The 19,971-nt window shown below is 55.1% G+C and overlaps 2 protein-coding genes across 2 annotated transcripts; one reads left to right on the top strand and one right to left on the bottom strand.

Annotated features, from left to right (window-relative positions):
• The first annotated feature begins 714 nt into the window (after positions 1–714).
• On the top strand, positions 715–9,265 carry Calm3 (calmodulin 3). Its single transcript, XM_021219041.1, has 6 exons — positions 715–915; positions 4,972–5,002; positions 6,996–7,139; positions 7,228–7,334; positions 7,462–7,597; positions 7,692–9,265. The coding sequence occupies exons 1-6, from the start codon at positions 913–915 to the stop codon at positions 7,718–7,720; spliced, it is 450 nt and encodes a 149-aa protein (XP_021074700.1). The 5' UTR covers positions 715–912; the 3' UTR covers positions 7,721–9,265.
• Positions 9,266–14,136: 4,871 nt separating this feature from the next.
• Ptgir (prostaglandin I2 receptor) lies at positions 14,137–18,266 on the bottom strand. Its single transcript, XM_021219914.2, has 2 exons — positions 17,225–18,266; positions 14,137–16,171 (listed from the first exon to the last, which is right to left on the bottom strand). Exons 1-2 carry the CDS (start codon positions 18,068–18,070, stop codon positions 15,773–15,775), a joined length of 1,245 nt encoding a protein of 414 aa, XP_021075573.1. The 5' UTR covers positions 18,071–18,266; the 3' UTR covers positions 14,137–15,772.
• Positions 18,267–19,971: the final 1,705 nt, after the last annotated feature.

Genomic DNA, 19,971 nt, shown 5'->3' with positions numbered 1-19,971 from the left:
ACGTGAGTCCCGGTGTTCGAACTCACAGTATCTAGCTTGCCTGCAAGCGCCTTCACCCACTCAGTCATCCCAGCGGATTGTACGGGTAGAGGGTGGAACCTTCTGGAGCCGAGCGGAACCTTGAAGAGCCAGCCACTGCGAAGAGCCGGGCCAGGCCAGGCTCCCAGACCCCGGGATTTTGGATTAAACCATCTTGTATCTGCTCAAAGGGAGAGAGAATTACGACCTTCTGCTTCTTTCCCCATCCCTTTTACTATTTCCGAGCCGTAGAGACAACGTATTTGCATCTCCAACATCCACCCTGTTTCCGTCTTAGCCTCTTCATTCCTCGCGGCTCCAGAGATCCACACAGGCCCTGCTGCCCCCCGCACACCGCGCGGTGGCTCGCCCCAGTTTGACGCATTGCAGGGAAGGCCGGACCAATCGGAGTTGCGTTCTCATTTCCGCCACGAGGCGGGTCCAATAGCGGCGTGGCTCACACAGGGACGTGTCACTCTCCGTCACCCGGTGCCCGTCCGCCAGCGAGGAAGGCGGGGCGGACGCCAGGGGCCGAGAGCGCCGAGAGCGAAAGTAGTCCCCGCGGCGGGGAGCGCGCGCGCGCGCCCGTGCGGCAGCGGAGTCGCCGGACTCTGTGGAAGGGGCGAGCCGCCCGGGCCCGACGCGAAGGGATCCGTCGGAAGCCGCAGTGCCGCGGGGGCGCGCGAGCCGCTGGGGCGGGGCCGGGCGAGGCGGGGCGCGCGCGGCGGCCGTTGAGGGACCGTTGGGGCGGGCGGCGGCGGCGGCGGCGGCGGCGGCGCGCGCTGCGGGCAAAGAGTGTGGAGGCGCGGACGCGCGGCGGAGCTCGAGCTGCTGCAGCTGCTGCCGCCGCCAGAGTAACCTCGATCCCCGAGCTCCGGATACCGGTGCCTCGCCATGGTGAGTGAGGCGGCCGGAGTCGGGTGGAGATCCCCCCACACCCTACCCCGGAGATGGCGAGCGAACCCTGGGAGGGAGAGGCCGGGCCCCTCGGGACCTCCCATGCGGCCCTTGGGACTTCTAGAAGCGGTTTTAGCTGCAGATGGTATTGGTAGGACCCCCCCAAACAGACAGTCTGAGGCTTCAAATGAGCTCCAGGACATCCCCACCACCCCCACCACCCCAAGCGGCATTCGGATCCCTCACGGGGCGATTGGTCTTAGAATCACATCTACCCGGTCCCCGGGAGGAGGAAATAGGAAACGCCGGTGATGAAGGCTTTGGGTCCTGGAGGAATGCAGGAGGCTGCTCCTGGAGGGGTGGCTGTGGGTAGCGGAGAGGGGGACCGATCGGTTCCTAGGGAGTGTTCTGCAGAGAGGATAGATGGGGATCCTGGGTCACTTGTGCACACTAGACCCCGGTGGGGGAGGGGTCTCCAAGGACAAGCATTGCCAAGGAGGAGGAGGAAGAGGAGGAGGGTCAGGTGCAGGCTGAGGTAAGGAGGAGCCCGAGGTGGGTGGCAGCAGAGGCTAGAAGATGCTCTTGGAGCCTGTGAGGACCCAGAGGGGGACTGAGGAGAGTTGGGGGGTCATAGAAATGTTTTAAAGGAGTGGGGATGTGATCACGGGTAGTGGGGGGGGGGAACCTAGGGAGCCTTGGCGGAGAACTTGGTTGGGGGTAGCTAGGAAAGATTCTGAGGTCTAGGTTATTGCACTAGAAAGAGAGGCTGGGGTTGGTAAGGCGTGTCTTGTTTGGGTCAGAGAAAAAACGGGGTTTCCAAGGTGAGGGCTAGGGGAGGACTTGAGTTTGGGTGGTGGGGGTGAGGTTAAACAGGCTTCTAGAGAAGTGTAGGAGACAGTGAATGATGATGGCTGAGGTAGGACTAGGTTTGGAAGTGGGTGTCTCCGGGGAAAGGTCCCGACACAAAGGATGATGAGTCGGGCTTGGTAATGGGCCGCAGCTGAGGACCTGAAGGAGTAGCTGTGTGGTCCCCTCGCCTTGACAAGAATGGGGCTGGGCAGGCTGAAGGCACCGAGGCGAGGCGGTGGGAGCAGGTGGGCGGAGTTGTTCAGGGCCCTATTGCGCACTGAAGCTGCATGAAATAGGAGTGGGATCAAAGTTTGGGGTGCACCAAATGATGGCTAAGCCGGGAAGCTTGGCCCCCCTCACTGTCCCTTCTAGGCTAGGGGGACTGCCTTTCTCCTCCAGCTTCATGCACCTGCTTCTCCTCACTGTGCCAAATGACAGCGCAATACAGTACCGTGTGGGTCAGTGACAGCCGCCTAGTTCCATCCCCTCAGGGCGGGGGCTGCAGTGCTTGTCCAGAGAAGACCTCCAAGGATCCTCTCGTGGATTCAAGGGCCACTTGTTCTTTCCAGGCCTCTTCCCCAGTGCCCAAAGCTAAAGCTTCTAGAAGCAAAATAGCAGATTACTTCTCCTCTGGTCCTGCCACCCACAACACCCCCAGCCCGCCCCGCACCCCCCTCCCAGGCTCAGGCTGGGAACCGCGTGCACCACCCTCCCTGGCAAAGCTGGGGAGGACAGGCAGCCGCCACCACGTATCAGATCTCATACTGCTGACACAGGCCTGAGGGCTCTTCTTGCCGCCACCCCATTTCCCCCCACAGCAGAACCTTGCTAAAGGGGCCCTACAGCTTGGGCAGCTGCCAGCAACCCCCACTCCCCACCTCCAAAGGAGGGTCCCAGCTTTGGCCCTGGTCAGGTTTTCTCTTCCTGTTTGTGTTCAGCAAGGTGTGGAAGGAAGAGTCCCTGGTGACCGGCCCTGGACTTTGGCCTGAGCTCTGTGGCTCCTCCTTGGCCCTGGGTGAGGGGCCCTGGCCTTGGTTTCTGAGCTCATTTAACATTGCTTTCTGGCACCTGCTGGGGGCTGGGGCAAGACCGAGAAATAATCCCCTCTTTCCTCCTCACCTCAAGCTGGTTTTGCTTGTCCAGCCCCTCTCTGGAGCCTGAGATGAGGGTTTGGAAAACGAGACAAGTGGCTTATTGTGCGGTGAAAGCTGGAAAGGGCCACCAGCGGTAGTCAGTCTTCCTTCTTGGGCCATCAGTTTTCCAGGCCAGCAGCCCTGCCGTGGTATCTGCGGCCTTTCCTTGGTGGAGCAGGGGAAAGGGCTCCTGGATGTCAGGGAGAGTGTCTGACAGGCCCTCCACAGAGCCAGAGCCACGCCTATTTGCAGCAACCGTGACAGTGCCGCCTCTGCAGCTTCCAGCTCTTTGGGGAGAAATGGCACATAGCAGCCTCCAGAGCCACCCTTGGCCATTCCGTCCGCAGCCTGCCTTGGCCTCTTTGCTCCCACCGCCTGTCAGTGTCACCAAGAGGGGAAGGGAACAGGGCTTCTTGCAGGCCGCACTGGGTGATGGGAAGGTCCCTGAGTGGGCTGGCTTTTCTCAGCCTAGGCCTGTGGAAGAGAATGAAAAGCAGATGGACTCCATAGCCGTCCTCCCCTCCCCCAGCACAGGCTAGCCTCGGGAACCAGAAGCCCATCCTCTTCTCACTTTCTGGGCGCAGCCAGCAGCAGTGTCCTCAGGTGTCAGAACCAAGGGGTGGGCCTGATCATTTTCAGGGGCCCTCGGGCTCAGGAGGGTAGGTAGGACAAGGGCCCTTTGACCCGGGCCACCAGGTCAAGATTAGGAAGCCTACTGCTGTGAGTCAGCCTTGATAGCTGTGCAGAAGGCGGGTCCGCTTGGCCTTTACCATCTCTCTGCACCTTCCCCCCTGCCCATCCCCTCTGCAGGCGGCTCCATCTGTCCTCGTCACTGACCTCCCCCGAGGCTGCCTGTTTGGGGCTTGGTCTCTAGCTCCTCTTCGCCCCCCATTGCATCACTTATGAATACAGGATGTGGGGGGTGTGGACTGTTGTTTTTAAAATCAGTTCAAGGGTTAGGGGCAGGCGATAGTTTGTAGCCTCTGCGGGACCTCCAGAGCCTTAGTAAAATGATGTGAGCTCCTGCCATAGTTCACTTCCGCTTCGGGGGACTTGCAAGCTCAGGCCAGGATGCTGCTGTGGCCTTGGTACCCTTTGCCTTCGTAGGAAAAGGAAGGGCAGTGTCACCTGGACTACAGTGACCCCAGGGCAGAGGAGATATGTATATTGGGGGGTGAGGGGGCATGATCCACACACAAAGAAAACTGGCCTTATTAACTATTCAAGGCTTGCAGTTGGGAGCCAGCTCCCGTTTTGCCCCTCCCTCTAGGACCGCCACACCCCACCATAACCAGGGCTCCAGTGAAGGAAAAGCCGAGAGCTGTGTCTCCTCTGGGAAACCCTAGACGCAGTAGGACTGTCTGCCATGGCTGGCCAGGCCTCAAGTAGTCCAGACTAAAAAGGGTTAAGATCTGCAGTGTTGAACCGGAAGGCCGAAGCCCAAGCAGACCTTAGTTCTTTGCCATCATTGCTGTCTGCTGCAGTCCCTCCCTGCCACTTGGCCCTCTTGTCTAAAAGTAACAGAGCTAGACGGTGCGCTGCATCTACCCTGATGTAAGCGAGGAGAGCCCCCTCTTGCCTAACCTGGCTGCTCTAAGGCCCTGAGTAACTTGGAGACACCAATTAAAAGAGATCTTGCCACTCGGAGGCACAGTGCCTGGGCCTAGTACCCCCAGATAGGTGACAGAGAAACTAGCAGAGACGGCCCCACACAGCTTCCCTCTGCCCTACCCACGGTGGCTGGCCTGTTTTGTTTTGGAGCCTTGGAGAGTGCTTGATGAGGCCTCTAGGGCAGCAGCGCCTTGCCTCAGCCTCTGGGGCTCACGGAGCAGCACGCGCACTGTGTCGAGGTTGGGCTGGAGCAGCTCTGGATGCTGCCCAGCCTGCATGGCAGGCCTGTGGTTCCAGTGAGTCCCAGCTCGCCCAGGCCCTGGCTCTGACTGTGACCTTCCCTTGCTTAGCGGGGAATGCTTTAGGAAGCTGGCCTTGCCAGAGGGGCGTGGGCAGGGGGAGGAGGCCACATCCAGGACGGATGGGTTAGCCCAGTCACTTACTCTCCCTCCTCCTTTTCCAGGCTGACCAGCTGACCGAGGAACAGATCGCAGGTGAGTTTGCCACTCTGTCCTAAGCCGGATCTTAGCTAGCCCTGCATCTCATGAGATGTGTGTCCGTTATCACCGCACACCAGGCCTGTGGCCAGGATGTTAGAATATGCGTGTGGGGAAGAGCTTAGCCAGGAACTGCCACACCTGCCCCACGGCCTGCCACAGACCTTGGCCAGGCTGCAGGGGCTGTGTGCCCTCCCTTGCTATAGCTCACTTGGGGCCTTGAAATGGACCTCTTATGGCAGGACCTACTCAGCTGTGTCCCCCCCCCCCCCCCCCCAGTCCCCCAGTACTAGCCAGCTAGACTGAGAAGGTGCCCCCTGTCTCTCCTGCAGTGGGCTGGCCATACCCACCTCTACCTCCGCACTTGCTTCCTTCTATCAGAGCTCAACTACCCTGACCCCAGCTCAAGCAGGCAGTCCCTTTCCCCTCCCTCCCTCCTTCCTTTCCTCTCTCCCTCCCTCCCTACCTCCCTCCCTCCCTGTGTGGTACAGGCTTGTCTGATGGGCCACAGGTGTTCCATTTTCTCTCCTGTTGTTGCCTGGCACCGGGAATCAATTCCTAGAGCACAGAACTTGGTTTTGTTGATTGCTGCCGTGTCCTCAATGCCTGGTGCATAGTAAGCATCCCATAAATTCTTTCTGCATAAACAATAAGCACGCACCTCCCATGAGCTAAAAGAAACTCCCTAGCTCCCGAGTGACTTTTGTGGCCCTGTACCCCATCCAAGCGCCAGAAAGACTTGATGCAGGGCTGATGGACTATTACGTTTCTGTGGGTTTGCCCTCCACAGCCTGTGCTGCCAGAAGGCCTGAGGCAGGCAGCTCCTGGTGCATCTGTCTCCTAGCAGCAGGTCGCTGCAGAGCTGACCAGAGGCCAAAGTGAGAAAAAAGGTCTCTGCCCTTAGCTTTGCCTGCTCTGTGACCAGGGACCTGTGACACAAGGACCTGCTGTCTCAGAGTCACACATTGGCCCTAGGCAGGTAGAGATCCACCCAGAAAAGCCAAAAGATTAGACTTGGCCTCGTGGGTCACATTACCCACTCAACTGGCACCCCACACCCCCTCCAGCCAGGTCTCAGCACAGGGAGATGACAGCATCCCCAGGGAGACTTGGGCTATTGCCCTGGAGCCCAGAAGCTCGGGTCACAGCTACCCAGCCGTGTGTGTCCCTCTCTCCCACCCCACCTGCCATCCCCTACCTGGCTGTCCTATAAACACAAACATACACCTCTCTTTTTACCCAGTGCCCATTAGCAAAACATCCACACTCCCCTCCGTCACCACCCCCAGCCCACACCCTCTGGGAACAGGCTGCGAGGCATCTGCTCTCAGAGGCTTTGGGGGTGGGGAGCTCTGGGTGCCAAAGTGGGCCCAGTGGGAGGGCAGGAGCCACATGATTCTCTCCCCACTCCTGATGCGGCCCCAGCTGCGGCCTTCCCACACAGCGCCATACTCGCTCCTCATCCTGGCTTGGCAGCCATCCCCTCAACCCCACACACTCCCCACCAGCCAAGCCTGCTGTGGACCACCCCCCCACATCACTGCCCCCACAGGTTTGGCTTCTCTCTGGAAGCTGGTGGTGCCCACAGCTGGGTACTGGGCTGGCAGTGCCCAACAGAAGGAATTTGATGGCACAGTTCCTTTTGAGACTGGCCAGAAACCTCTGCAGCCTCCCGTCTCCCTCCTGCCAGTTGACCTTGGCTACAGTTGTTGACCTTGGCTACAGTTGTTGACCTTGGCTACAGTTGTTGACCTTGGCTAGTGAACTTCAGATGAAGAATTGTCTTGCCTCTTACCCACTCTGTAACTTTGGTCCAGTGCATCATTTGAGAGAGAGGCCAAAGCCAGGGACCAAGAAGAAATGCGATAGTAGAGGAAGCTGTCCGGCCGGATCACTCAGCTGGATGGGCTGAGGACATGGACAGTTTCTCATGCAGCGGAAGGGGCCCTAACCTGGGGCCTGACTTGTGCACATTCCTTTCCTTCCCCAGAGTTCAAGGAAGCCTTCTCCCTCTTTGACAAGGATGGAGACGGCACCATTACCACCAAGGAGTTGGGGACTGTGATGAGGTCGCTGGGGCAGAACCCCACTGAGGCGGAACTGCAGGACATGATAAATGAGGTGGATGCTGACGGTGAGTGCCCACCTGCTCACTCGGTGACCCCAGGGACCCTTCTCTCTAGAGGGCTCCAGGCAACACCTGCCTCTTTCCCCTCTGCTAGGCAATGGGACCATTGACTTCCCAGAGTTCCTGACCATGATGGCCAGAAAGATGAAGGATACAGACAGTGAGGAGGAGATACGAGAGGCATTCCGTGTCTTTGACAAGGTAAGCAGTCAGTCCTAGGACAGATGTCAGACAGCAAAGCCACAGCCCCCCCACCCCCACTTCAGAATCCCCTCACCTAGTGTTGTGTGGGGGTGGCATAGTGACAAGCCTTTGTCCCCAACCCCAGGATGGGAATGGCTATATCAGTGCTGCCGAGCTGCGTCACGTCATGACGAACCTGGGGGAGAAGCTGACAGATGAGGAAGTGGATGAAATGATCCGAGAGGCCGACATTGATGGAGATGGCCAGGTCAATTATGAAGGTGAGTTGTACTGGGCTCATCGTCCATGGCCCGGAGCTGGGAGGACTGTGGGGGCTCAGCGGGTGACGGGCTCAACCCTGTTATCTCTTGGCAGAGTTTGTACAGATGATGACTGCGAAGTGAAGGCCCGGGCAGCTGGCCATGCCCGTTTTCCTGGTCTCTTCTCGCGCTCTCCTCTCTTCAACACTCCCTGCGTACCCGGTTCTAGCAAACACCAATTGATTGACTGAGAAACTGATAAAGCAACAAAAGATTTGTCCCAAGCTGCATGACTGCTCTCTCTTTCCTCCTGACTGTCCCTCCACGCCCTCACCGCTTCCATTCCCAGTCTCCAGGCCTGATGCATTCACAAGGGGAACCCCATTGCCCTGCCCTGGGGAGCCTCTGCCCTCCTCCTCCAGCCCAGATGGCTCTCCTCCGGTTTTGGTTTGTTTCCTTTTGTTTGCCCTTCTTTTGGGTGCCGGGGTGGCCACCATTCCTGTCCCTGCTCAGTGGGGAGGGGAGCAAGGCCTTCTGCCAAGTGGAGGAGCATGTCCCCTGCCACTGTCGCATGCACCCCAGCCCTATGACTCTGTGTGCAAGCCCAGCAGCCTGTGGGGCGGGGTGCCAAGAGGGGACGGGACGTTCCAGGACCTAGGGAGTCGAGGATGTGACCCAGGACGGGGGCGGGGGGTGTGTGGAAGGGTGGGAAGGGGCAGGAAGGCCTTGGAAGCTGACATGTTTTCACTACTGGAGGGGGACCGCTTAGAGCGGACGGCGGCACTCGGGTCTCGCTGATGCTGTTCTGAAACCATCTGGCTGGCTTTCTGAGGTCAGGCTGGGTGGGGGGCTGTCATCGGCCATGCTGCCGATCATACTTGCCCTCCTCATCCCTCCAGCGATCTCACGCTGTTCTGTAAATACCTGGTGCTAACATCCCATGCCGCTCCCCGTGGCACCCCCAGCCACCGCCCAGTTCAGGGCTGGTCCAGGAGTGGATGTGGGGGATGGTCGCTGTGTAATGTGCTGGTGTTTTGTTTTTTTTTTCCCCCTTCCCCTTTATGCCCCTTAAAACTTTGATTTTTGTCCTAAACATGCCGGGCCAACTAAAGGGTGGGGAGAGGAGAGATGAGCCCCACCATGCTCACAAGAACCAACCTGCAATAAACACTTCTATGGGCCGCCGCGCAGAGCACGCAGCGGGCACCTCCTGCCCCTCCATGGTGACTTGGCATCGCTTTGTGCCCTCGCCCTGCCTGCCCCACTCCCCAGCGGAGAGCATGATCCGCACGCACCCTTGCTTCTGACTCTAGCCTCTGGGACATGTCAGTCAACGTGGGCAGCTCAGTCTGGGTTCCTTTCCTTTCTCTGTTCTCATCTGGCCCCCCAGGGTGATCTTGTTGCTTTTTGCTGGGACCTGCCCAGCTTTGAGACTCTCCACCCCTTGGCACCAGCCTTAAGGGAGGGAGGGACAGAGCCTATCAGGAGACCCAGCCTAGAGTTAAGGGCAAGGGCAGGTAGGCGTGAGGCTGTGGACTTTGCGGAATGTTTTGGGGTTTTGTTCTTTTTTTTTTTTTTTTTTTTTTTTTTTTTTTTTTTTTTTTTTTTTAAACCGGGCAATATTGTGTTCAGTTCAAGCTGTGAAGAAAAATATATATCAATGTTTTCCAATAAAATACAGTGACTACCTGTCTGGACTCTTCCGTCTGTCCTCAGCCTTTGTCTGTGGACAGGTCGCCAAGAGCAAGGTGCTGCCCTGGCTGGGCAATCAGGGTCTGAGTATGAAGATTGCAAAGACCCACCCATCACCTATGAAGATTGCAAAGACCCACCCATCACCTATGAAGATTGCGAAGACCCACCCATCACCAGGAGAGCGTCTGCAGGCCCCTGACTCAAGGGGAAGGAAGGATGCTACAGCCAGAAGGAACTACGGAAACCTTGTGACAGGAGAGGACATGGGGGGAGCAGATGACAGGGCCTTTGTACCCATGGTGGGTCTCACAGGTGGCCTCCTGGGTATGTCACTAATGTGACAGGAGTGCAGCAAAGGGGTTTCGACTTGAAGTAAAAGGCAGAGCAGCTGTGTCCCTGAGTTTGAGGCCAGCTGGGCTTCAAGAGAGACCCGGTCTCAGTCAGCTGCAGAGCACAGCTGCTCACTGACCCCCATACTTCCATGAGGCTGTGGGAAGAGAAGGCCTCGTAGTCCCCTGGGGCTGCAGTAGAGGGGGTGTGTGAATGGGGCTGGGAGAGCGCCCAGCTGCAGACCCCCTCACCTAATGGCAAGGACTGAGCTTTAGATTGAGGCTACTTTGGGGGCCAGAGAGACAGCACAAAGGGTTGACAGCCTGTGTTCAGTCCCCAGAAGCTTCACACAGCCAATTGCTAGAGCACGCATCCATGGTCCCAGTGCTCCGGTGGCATAACAGCACCTGCGCTCATGCAGGATACAGATGGAGGCCATGTGGCCGGCCGCACCTGACTTGTTGCAGCAGTGACCTGGTATGAGTTTACACATGGAAAATAACTACCAAAATATTAAAGTGATCTCTGGGTTGTGCCACCGCGTGTTCCCATTCCTGCCTGGGCCACGTGGCCTGTCCTGCTGATGGTGGGCATGCTTTGGCTTATGGACATGCTGCAGTCGGTGCGGGGGTTGGTTTTGGTTTTTGAGACTGAAGGCCCAAGCAAGTAAAACCTCCCATTTCTTGGAAGTAGGCGTGGTCAAGGTTTCCCCTCCCTACTCTGCTTCCCAGATACCAAGCATTTACCCACAATATACTCTACCCCAGCCCCCACTGCCTGTGGTTCTTGATCCTTATTACCCGCAGACAGACAGCCACATTGTTAGATATCCATCACACTACCCCCTCTCAGGTTTTACAAACCAAAGACAAGAACTACATTGCAATTCCAACAGCCCCAGAGTGGGCAGGAAGGTCTGAGCTGTAGCCAGAGGCCACTGACATCCTTGTCAGGGTGTGTGTCCAGGTCAGGCTCCCGGATCTAGGCCACAGTGTGCCTGCCAGACAGGGTCCCCTCCATGCCCAGAGGGCAGCCCAGGAAGCAAGCCAAGGCCCCTTCTTCTTCTTCTTTTTTTTTAAATACATGAATTTATTTTACAATTCTTTATTANCACCACAGCAGACTTATAATAGGATGTTAAAACTTTACTTTGAGGTGAAGAAAGATGTTACATTAATGTTTTCTCTTGCCAAACAATTGCTGTGGGCACCTTTAATAACCATAACTAAAATAAGCAGCTAGTATGTAATTATTGATTATAATTGATAACGGTTGATCACAGCTTTCTCTACTTTCCGCAAAGCTTTTTTGGCCAAGGCCCCTTCTAAGTGTCATTCTCAATGTGACCAGCAGATGGGGCCATGAGGACAGAAGGCCCGCAGCCCGGCCTTAGGCCTGGAGTGTATTAGTGTATTGTTTAACAGTTCATTATAATCTAGTTTGTTTAGCACCCTAGGAAGCTTTTAGGCATGGGGAGTTCAGTGCAGTTGGGAGATGGGCAGTGTGGCTGGCCTTGTAGGGGAAGCACATGGACACCTTCGCTAGGGGTAGCTCTCTGATCTCACTGGTGTGTGTGTGTGTGTGTGTGTGTGTGTGTGTGTGTGTGTGTGTGCTCTGCACGATACAACCATGACCATACAATGCAAAAGGCTTAGTGGCATCTTCCTTCACAGCTACCTCTCTATCCATCACGCTCATAAAACTTTCTAACTTTTGCTCTCTAGGAACCTTTATCATTGCTCCCATAGGTTCAGGGCCACTGTATGGCATTGATGGCATTGCTACCACCGGGTCACAGCCACTTTCTGCAACCTGTTGTGTTTGACTTTGCTTTTATGTGATGTCCACGTCCCCAAAACTTAGTGGTGTGTTTCTTTCTCTTTGATTTGGTTTGAGAGAGGGTCTCATGTAGCCCAGGCTGGCCTGGAACTTGCTATGCAACTGAGGATGACCTCAAATTTCTGATGCCCCTGCCTCCACCTCCCGAGTTCTGGGATTACAAGCCTTCACCACCACACCCAGCTTCATATGGTGCTGGAAATGAAACCCAGGGCTTTGAGCATGGCTAAGTCAGCAACATGACCAAATGGGCCACATCCCCAGCCTGGCGTTGGTTTTCTTGAGCCAGGGTCTTGCTATGTAGCTTAGGCTGTGGCCTCCAACTTCAGGCCATCCTCCCCAGCCTCCCAAGTGTGGAGAGTAAGGGTGTTTGTCACAAGCCCAGCTTATGCATGTGTCCCTCAGTGCGAGGAGGAAAATGAGTAAGAGGGCCGGTGAGAGAGATGGCTCAGCAGATAGAGATGCTGGCCACCAAGCCTGAAGCCCAGGTTCGTTCGGCTCCCGGAACCGACACAGTGAAGAGAGAACTCGGTCCTGAAAGCTGGCCTCTCACCTCCATGCGCACACAAAAAAATAGACGTAGAAAACTTATAAAAAGAAGGTTTTAGAATCAATAAAGTCAAGAGACATTAAAGTGGAAGGGGGATTAGTTGCACAGAAAAAGGGCCACAGAGTAGGAGAGGACGGGAGAAGGTCCTCATCTTTGCAAATGAATAAAGTCTCCATGATGGAGACAAACCCATTCCCAGCATCCTATTCCTGACACCCACCAGACTTCGGCAAGTACCCGGGATTCTTTACAGACATATCCCTGTCCTGTGCCCTACTGGCCACAGCCCAACATGAAATCTCGCACGAGATGCTTCCTGTAACACATATTGATGCGATCATTCATGTGTTGTCCCCCTGGACTGTTAGCCAAACAGGGTCAGCTATTGCTCCATCAGACACTGAGCGGCCTCCGGCCCACAGCAGGCTCAAGGGAAACTATGATGAATTAGTAACACATGAGAGGCCCAGGAAGCCAGCGAGGCATTGAACACCAGAGTCAGAAATAAAACATAACAGAAACACGCCCTGCTACTTGACTGGATTGCTTCCTAAATCCCTGGCTCAGTGCCGCCTCCACCTCCAGGAAGCCCTCCCTAGTGTCCCTCTACCCTCTCCAAGTCCTGTCCATCTGAACACAGGGCTGTCTTCCCTACTGAACAATGAAACCCAGGAGGGCAGAACCAGGGTTTTGTCTGTCACTGGCATGACCCTAACATTACTAAGGACATGCCACAATGGGTGAGAGGCCAAACATAGGTATATTCTGACAGGCTGCCATCATGGAACTAAAAGGGGTCAAGGGGTCGAGGAGGAGGCAAAGTTTAAGTATGATCTTTTCTTCCACACCTGTGAAACACGTTTCACCTCTGTCCCGCCCGCGGTACTGAAGACTGACTACCAAGTCCAGGGCACCTATTAGGCAAGAGCTGACCACTGAACCACTTTGTTTTTTAAAGAATTATTTATTGAGTTTATGTATATGAGTACACTGTAGCTGTCTTCACACACACCAGAAGAGGGCATCAGATCTTATTACAGATGGTTGTGAGCCACCATGTGGTTGCTGGGAATTGAACTCAGGATCTCTGGAAGAGCAGTCAGTGAGTGCTTTTAACCACTGAGCCTTCTCTCCGGCCCCTGAACCAACACATTTGGCCTTAAACTTTCTGTGGCAGGCGGGCACCACCTCACTTTGCTCCTGTTTTTAGGCAGTGCTTTTCTGTGTAGTCTAGATTAACCTCAAACCCTCAATCCTGCCTCAGCCACTCCAGCACTGAGGGTACAGATGTAAGCCACCGTGCCCAGCCGAGTTTTCATTAATAACTTCATCGAATACACTATTATTCCTCTGGGACATGAAACTGGGCTTGGTGGTCTACATCCGCAACCCCAGCCTAGACAGGTAAAAGAAGAATCGGGAATTCAAGTTATCATCTGGACTAAGGGAGACCCAGTCTAAAAATTTTAAAGGTGGTCTGGGATGATGATTCAGTGGAAAAGGTAGTGACGTGAGGGTCAAGTCTGGGCACCCACATAACATACTGCACATCCCAAACCACTTATAGCTCCAGCCACAAGGGATCCAGTGCTTGCTTCTGGACATACAAAAATGTCCAAACATACACATACATGGGGGTGGAGGGGCAGATACCGAGGAGAAAGAGAGAGATGGGGGAGAAAGAGGGAGGAGAAGGGGGACAGAGAGAGAAGAGCAAGGACAAAGAGACGTAGAGCAAGAGGAAAGACATGCACACACATCTTTAAAATCAAACAAGTAAAACCAGGCTGGAGAGATGGCTCAGTGGTTAGGAGCACGGACTGTTTTTCCAGAGATCCTGAGTTTAATACCCAGCACCTACATGATGGGTCTCAACCATCTATCACTCCAGTTCCAGAGAATCTGAAGTCCTCTTCTGACCTCCTCAAACACCAGGCACACAGCCACAAATGCAAACAGAAACCTATCCACATAAAATAAAATAATGTAAAAAAATAATAATAATAACATGGAAGTTTCTAGAAGTTATTTTTTTTTTCAGTATTACATTTTTTTAATTGTGTTAAAATACCCGTAAATAAAAATTACCATTTTAACCATTTATCATTCACAGCAAATTATCCATTCAGTGGTATTTGGAGCATTTACATNGTCAGCAACTGGCATCAGATAGTACCTTACAGTACCTGAGGACTGACTGGTCAACTCAGACTGGTTTGTTTTGTGATTTTATCTGTTGTTGTCATTTGGTTTTGAGAGTCTCAAATACCCCAGGATGACCTTGAACCCTCTATATAGTGGAGTCTGACCTTGAACTCTGGCCCTCCTGCCTGAGTGAAAGGCCGCTGCATTGCCCACCCAGCTTTCCTCTGCCTGTTTTCTTCTCTCCCAATTCTCTTTGTTCTTTCTGAGTGTGATCTGAAGTATACTTACTTGGGGGGAAAAAAAACTCAGGAGAAATCCTTGCCTTGTTTTCTAGTTAATTTTTGCCCAGATAACAATATTGACAGCGACAGCAGTAACAGTAACAGCCTCTGTGGCTTCCTTCCAGGTCCTGTGTTAAATTGTTCTTTGGAGAGAGAGTCTTTTAATCCTCAAGACAACCCTGTCAGATTAGAGTTGAGGAAACTGGGGCACCGAGAGGCTGTGAGAAAGTTCTGCTGTGTGGCCCAGGCTTGGGCTTTGCCCTCTCTGGGCCCTGGTTCCACTTTCTCCGGAGACTTTGGTAATATGCTGCCAAGCAAGCAGATGGAGTGGGAGGACGAGTGACCAGAGTGACTGAGAAACAGGAACCAGGAGAAACAGCAGCAGGGACACTGGCTTGCCCTCCCGTATGCAGCCTGGCCCTCCAGCTGACTCACTTCCCCTCCTGCCAGGCAGCTCATTTCCAAGCACCCAGGATTCTTTGCTTGGAGGCCCGGGACTTTTCTGTGGCCCTGATCCAAGGGAGGAAGAATAGGTGCCTGCTGACTTCAGGGTCCCCCTGGAGTTTGTTGAATGAATGAGGGAAACTTTTGTGGAGGTTCCGAAGATGGTGAGTTGTGGTCCAGTTCTGAAAGGCGGCAGCAATCTGTTCCAGGATGGGGGTTGGGGGGGGGCAGGCTTGGGACATGCATCCTAGGAAACATTCCTGTGAAGTCCTTTGGAGCCTCTTCTGCATGCTACATCCTACATCGCTACCATCTCCTCCTTGCCCCTGCATCCCTCCAAAGCTCACACAGCACAGTTCCCCCCAAGATAGCTGTGGCATTTCTCGGGCCATTTCGGTGCCAGACACGTGTCCAGCAATATCACCTGCAGTGCAGTGGCCTTCCTTTCTTCTCACTTCCTCTTGGGGTTCAAGATTCCCAAGTCAGATAGGTGATGGGAAACGGGAGAGGCAGAAACATTTCTGAGAGAAGTTGCTGGAATGCCTTGTGTCCCCTGAGGAAATGGGGTGGGCAGCCAGGGGCCCCATCAGTGGAAGAGGAAAGCAGACACTCTAACCCCAGTAGACTCGAGTCCACAGAAGCCTCTGGGAATCTTTCTGCTCCCTAAATATTTAGACAGCGAGATGGATGGAGGAGCCCAAGGACCAGAGCAGCCTGCCCAGGCCCTGGTTGTTTTGAGAGAATCCTCCTTGAGAGCCATAGAACCTTCGGCATCCCTCACCTCTTCCCCGGCCTCTAGCCACCATGCCAAAGGAGGGGAAGCAGCAGCAGACACCCCCAGATTCTGGGGATCTTCTGGCTTCTGGTCCTGTGACATCGGACTCAGGATGACATGCAGGACCAGCTCAGATATCAGCAGAGGGAGCAGGCAGCCATGGCCTCCGACTTGGATGACATTCCCACAGAACAGCCATCACCACCAGACAGAGGCACTGCAGTCAGTGGTGCCACCTGTCCCGTGCCCCAGGACGACAGGGGCACCCAGCTCCCTTCCTTAGCCTGGAGAGAAGTAGGAGCCGGTGGGTCTCTTCTCCCCGATGATGCAGGCCGGGAAAGGGGTGTCTGCAAATCCCCAGAGACAGAACGGGCACACAGGCAACACAACCAGAACTTGAGGCGCTGGAAGACGGCCTTTCGGAAAATGATGAAGACCCAGGGGTCCAGAATGGGGTTGAAGGCATTGAAGCGGAAGGCGAGGAGGTCCCCCATCTCACTGTTGTCTGGGGCTATGGCCTGAGTGAAGCCTCGGATCTGAGGGGCAGGACAGGTGACAGATGCATCATGGGTGGTTCTCCCCCATCCTTTCACCCCACCTCCCATTTCGTACCCACAGGGATGGGGACTTAGGCAGCTGGAGGGGAAGGAAATGAGATAAGATGAAGAAAGATGCAGGCTGAGTTGCTAACGTGTGCAGGCATCCGGGGAGTAGAGGACAGGAAAGCCCCAGGACACAGCAAACAGCGGGCAGAGGAAAGACAGGGTGGGGCAGTGGGTACCCACCTACCAGACCTCCCCACCCCACCCCCAGCCCGCACAGAAGCCTGAGCCCACTGAGGCTCCCAAAGCCTTGTGTGGCGCTACCCTTGGAGATGAGTTTGTCAGACATTGTTAATCCTCAAAAAGCTCCAGCACCCCCAAATCCACCCAGATGATATTTCAACACCCAACATAAAAATGTGGCTAGCCGCACTGGCTGCTATCGTAGGAGAGGACAGCACAAGGTCCCTGTGAGGCTGAAGGGGTGTGGGGGGACAAGGGCAGGGCCCAGGCTCGGGGAGTGGGTGGGGTGCTCCTGGTTACATGGCCAGGCTCCAGGATGAGAGACCCAGGATGGAGGAGACTCGGCCTGTGTGATCTCGGGCAGCAAGCACTATCATCTTCCTATAAAGAGGGTGACAGGATGGGACTTCAGTGTCATTTCCTGCCCAGTGCTTCTGAAATGATTGTGTAAGGTCAATTTGAAATGCATCTGAAGAGGCATTTGGAACGCCATTAAGCGTTATGTCAGCAGAAAGCAAGTGTTCGTGAGTTGTGGATCCTGTTATCGTCACAACGGTGTGTTTGGTTGGGGAGCTGGCCGAGAGGTGTTGACAGGACAGCTAAGGGCTGGAGATTGTCTAGTGGAGCAAAAGAAAGCGGAGAGGCTTCTTGGAGTACTCAGGAATACATGAAACACAAAGTCACCATCTGACCCTTTCTGAGCCTCAGTTTCCACATCTGTCAAATAGACACCACAAGTGGAGAGCCGAGATGGATGCTGCCCTCCCCTCCGCCCCCTGCACCCCAGCTCCGAGGGACACTCACCATGAGAGGCAGGGAGCACACGGCCATGATGCCTGTCATGAGGGCCAGCAGAATCAGGTGGTAAACTTCATCCTCTCGTGCCCGAGAGGTCTGTACAAATGAGCCATGGTGGCGTCTCTGTTGGCGATACATGTGATAGAGGCTGAGAGTGACGGAGCCGTTGCAGAAGAAGATAGAGGTCACCAAGAGGGCCATGAGACTGGCGTAGGCCAGGGAGAAGGCACAGCCGCCAGGCTCGGAGGAACGCATGCGGATGAAGCACCAGCTCCCGGGGCAGTACTGATGATGTTTGCCCAGGCCCAGCAGGGGCAGTGAGCAGAAGAGGCAGCAGAAAGCATAGATGGAAGGCAAGGCGAAGCGGGCGCAGCGGGGCCCGTCCAGCTGGGCGTACAGGTAGGGGTGACTGAGTGCCAGGCACCGCTCCACAGCCATGGCAAAGAGGATGAGCGTGGAGGCCAGGCCGAAGAACGTCATGGCGAAGGCGAAAGTGTCACACAGCATCGTCCCACCGTGGGCCAGGCCCAGCAGAGAGCTGTTTCGAGCGTAGGCCACAAACACTGCAGGGCTCAAGAAGCACGTGCCCAGCAGATCCGTCACCGCCAGCCCAGTGACCAACACCGCAAAGGCCGATGGGTGTGACCTCCGTCGGGCACCCAGGATGCCCAATGCCAGCCCGTTGCCCACGACACCAGCCACGAACATCAGCGTGCTGGTGGCAGGTCCTACCAAGTCTTGAACGTAGGTAATATTCCAGCAGGAGCCCTGCCACTCTCTGCCACCTGCACTGAGAGGGCTCCCCGGGGTGACAGAAGGAGGTCCACCAGGATATCCATCGCTGGCCACCATCTTCACAGGATCTGGGATCTGCCAGTCAATTCCCAGTTGCCAGTGTGTTTTTGTCTTTTGTTTCTGTCTTCTCCTGTGTCTGTCCCTCTCCTGTTTCCTTTCCTTCTCTGTCGGGTCCTTGTCCCTTTGTGCCTCAGTGTTCCCTGTCCCCTACCCCCTGTCCCTTCCTCTACACTTCTCTGCCACCTCCTTTACATTTCTGCTTTCTGGACCCTCCGGCACCTCTGCTTTCTGAAGTCCTTCAGTCTCTCCTGTCTGTGTGCGAGTCTGTGTAGATCTGTCAGCTTCTCCCTCCTAGGGCCCGCCCTCCCCCTCCCTCCTCATCTTGCCTCCTCGCCCCAGCTTTTTTCATTTCCTCTCTGCCCCGCCCTCCTCCCCCTGTGCTGGTCTCCAGAGGCCCCCTCGGGCTCCCTGCCTGCTTTCCCTGGCTTGTACCCCATCTCCTGCTCTGAGCATCCATCTCTTGCCTCTGCCTCTCCTCTGCCCCTTCCTCATACAGTCCCCAGCACAGTCACCTGCGGCCACCACCACCCCACTCAGCCTTTGCTATTTTTCATACACTCCCCCTCCCCAGAATCTCATCTCTGTGTCTGTCTGCCCCACCCCTCTCCAAATGCATTCATATCTAAGTCCCTATTCATGTCACCCGGGATCAGAACCCCACCACCACCACCAACCCAGGGAAGCCAGACAGGTCCCAGTGCTGAGTGGTTCTCCAGCTTAGCCATGGCCTGAACTGTGTGTGAACAGCCTCTGAGAGCTATTCTGGGCTTCAGGCCCTGGGGTTAGGCCCTGGCCCTGGGATTGAGAAATGACCAGGAAATTCCTCCATGATGTAGTGTTTTCCAGACACCAAGGAGAGCCCTGGTCCCTCGGCACAATTCACTCCTTCCAGGAGTTGAGGAAGGAGGCCGCCTGACCAGACCTCATCCGTGGGCTCCTAGCTTAAGATCTCAGAGTTCTGTGTCTGTCAGGACGCACAGTCCACCGTGGTCTGCAGTTCACAGGGCTTTGGTGACCCGCCATTAAAGGCTGCCCTTTACTTCTCACCATAGCCCTTCTAGGCCCCAGGCCAAGCGCTGATGACACTGACTTCCGATGCTAACACTTTGGCGATGGATAGCCATCTCAGGCTCCAGCTCTGCTCCCCCACACAAGGCTCCATCCCACAGGCAAGGCTCCATCAGTCCTCCCTCAGCCACGCTCCCCACCTCCACCATGCTGTCTCCCTCAGACCAGTCAGTGTCAGCCCAGCTGTTGGTACAGAGGTGACTCCACAGTTCCTGCTGGAGGGTCAGAGGGGAAGAGGGGATCTTAGAGACCCCAGTCACCTTGTGTAGCTTTTTTTTTTTTTTTTTAAATCTGTTCTTGCTGCTGCTGCTGTTTTCTTGAGACAGATTTCACATGGCCCAGGTTGACCTCAAACTTTCTATGTAACCAAAAAATGACCTTAACCTTAAAAAAAAGCAAAAAGATGTATATCTGTGCGTGTGTGTGTGTGTGTGTGTGTGTGTGTGTGTGTGTATGGGTGTACCCATTTCATGATGTACATGTGGAGGTCAGAGGACAACTTGCAGGAGTCTCAGTTCTCTCCCTCGCCCCTGTGTCTGTCTGTCTCTCTCCACCCTGTGGGTCCCTGGGATAAACTCAAGTAGCTGCTTGGCATCAAGGCCTGCGAGCTTCGTTTTCTTTTTGTTTTGTTTTGTTTCTTTTTTTCTTTTTGGTTTTTTCGTGTCAGGGTTTCTCTGTGTAGCCCTGGCTGTCCTGAAACTCACTTTGTAGACCAGGCTGGCCTCAAACTCAGAAATCCACCTGCCTCTGCCTCCCAAGTGCTGGGATTAAAGGTGTGCGCCACCACTGCCCGGCAACACCCTTGTTTTTCAGGGAGACTGTTTTAGTGA

The sequence above is a fragment of the Mus pahari genome, chromosome 19 (genome assembly GCF_900095145.1).
Source record: "Mus pahari chromosome 19, PAHARI_EIJ_v1.1, whole genome shotgun sequence".
Classification (NCBI taxonomy): Eukaryota; Metazoa; Chordata; class Mammalia; order Rodentia; family Muridae; genus Mus; species Mus pahari.
The sequence above is the reverse complement of the archived record's forward strand: the minus strand, read 5'-3'. Positions and strand labels throughout refer to the sequence as shown.

Bases quoted from the DNA above. Each gene is read 5' to 3' on its own strand.
- Ptgir (XM_021219914.2), bottom strand. From the start codon at position 18,070: ATGGTGGCCAGCGATGGATATCCTGGTGGACCTCCTTCTGTCACCCCG. The intron at 16,172-17,224 runs GTGAGTGTCCCT...CCTGCCCCTCAG, and splicing joins TGTGCTCCCTGCCTCTCATG to ATCCGAGGCTTCACTCAGGC.
- Calm3 (XM_021219041.1), top strand. The intron at 5,003-6,995 runs GTGAGTTTGCCA...TTCCTTCCCCAG, and splicing joins GACCGAGGAACAGATCGCAG to AGTTCAAGGAAGCCTTCTCC. The intron at 7,335-7,461 runs GTAAGCAGTCAG...CCCCAACCCCAG, and splicing joins CATTCCGTGTCTTTGACAAG to GATGGGAATGGCTATATCAG.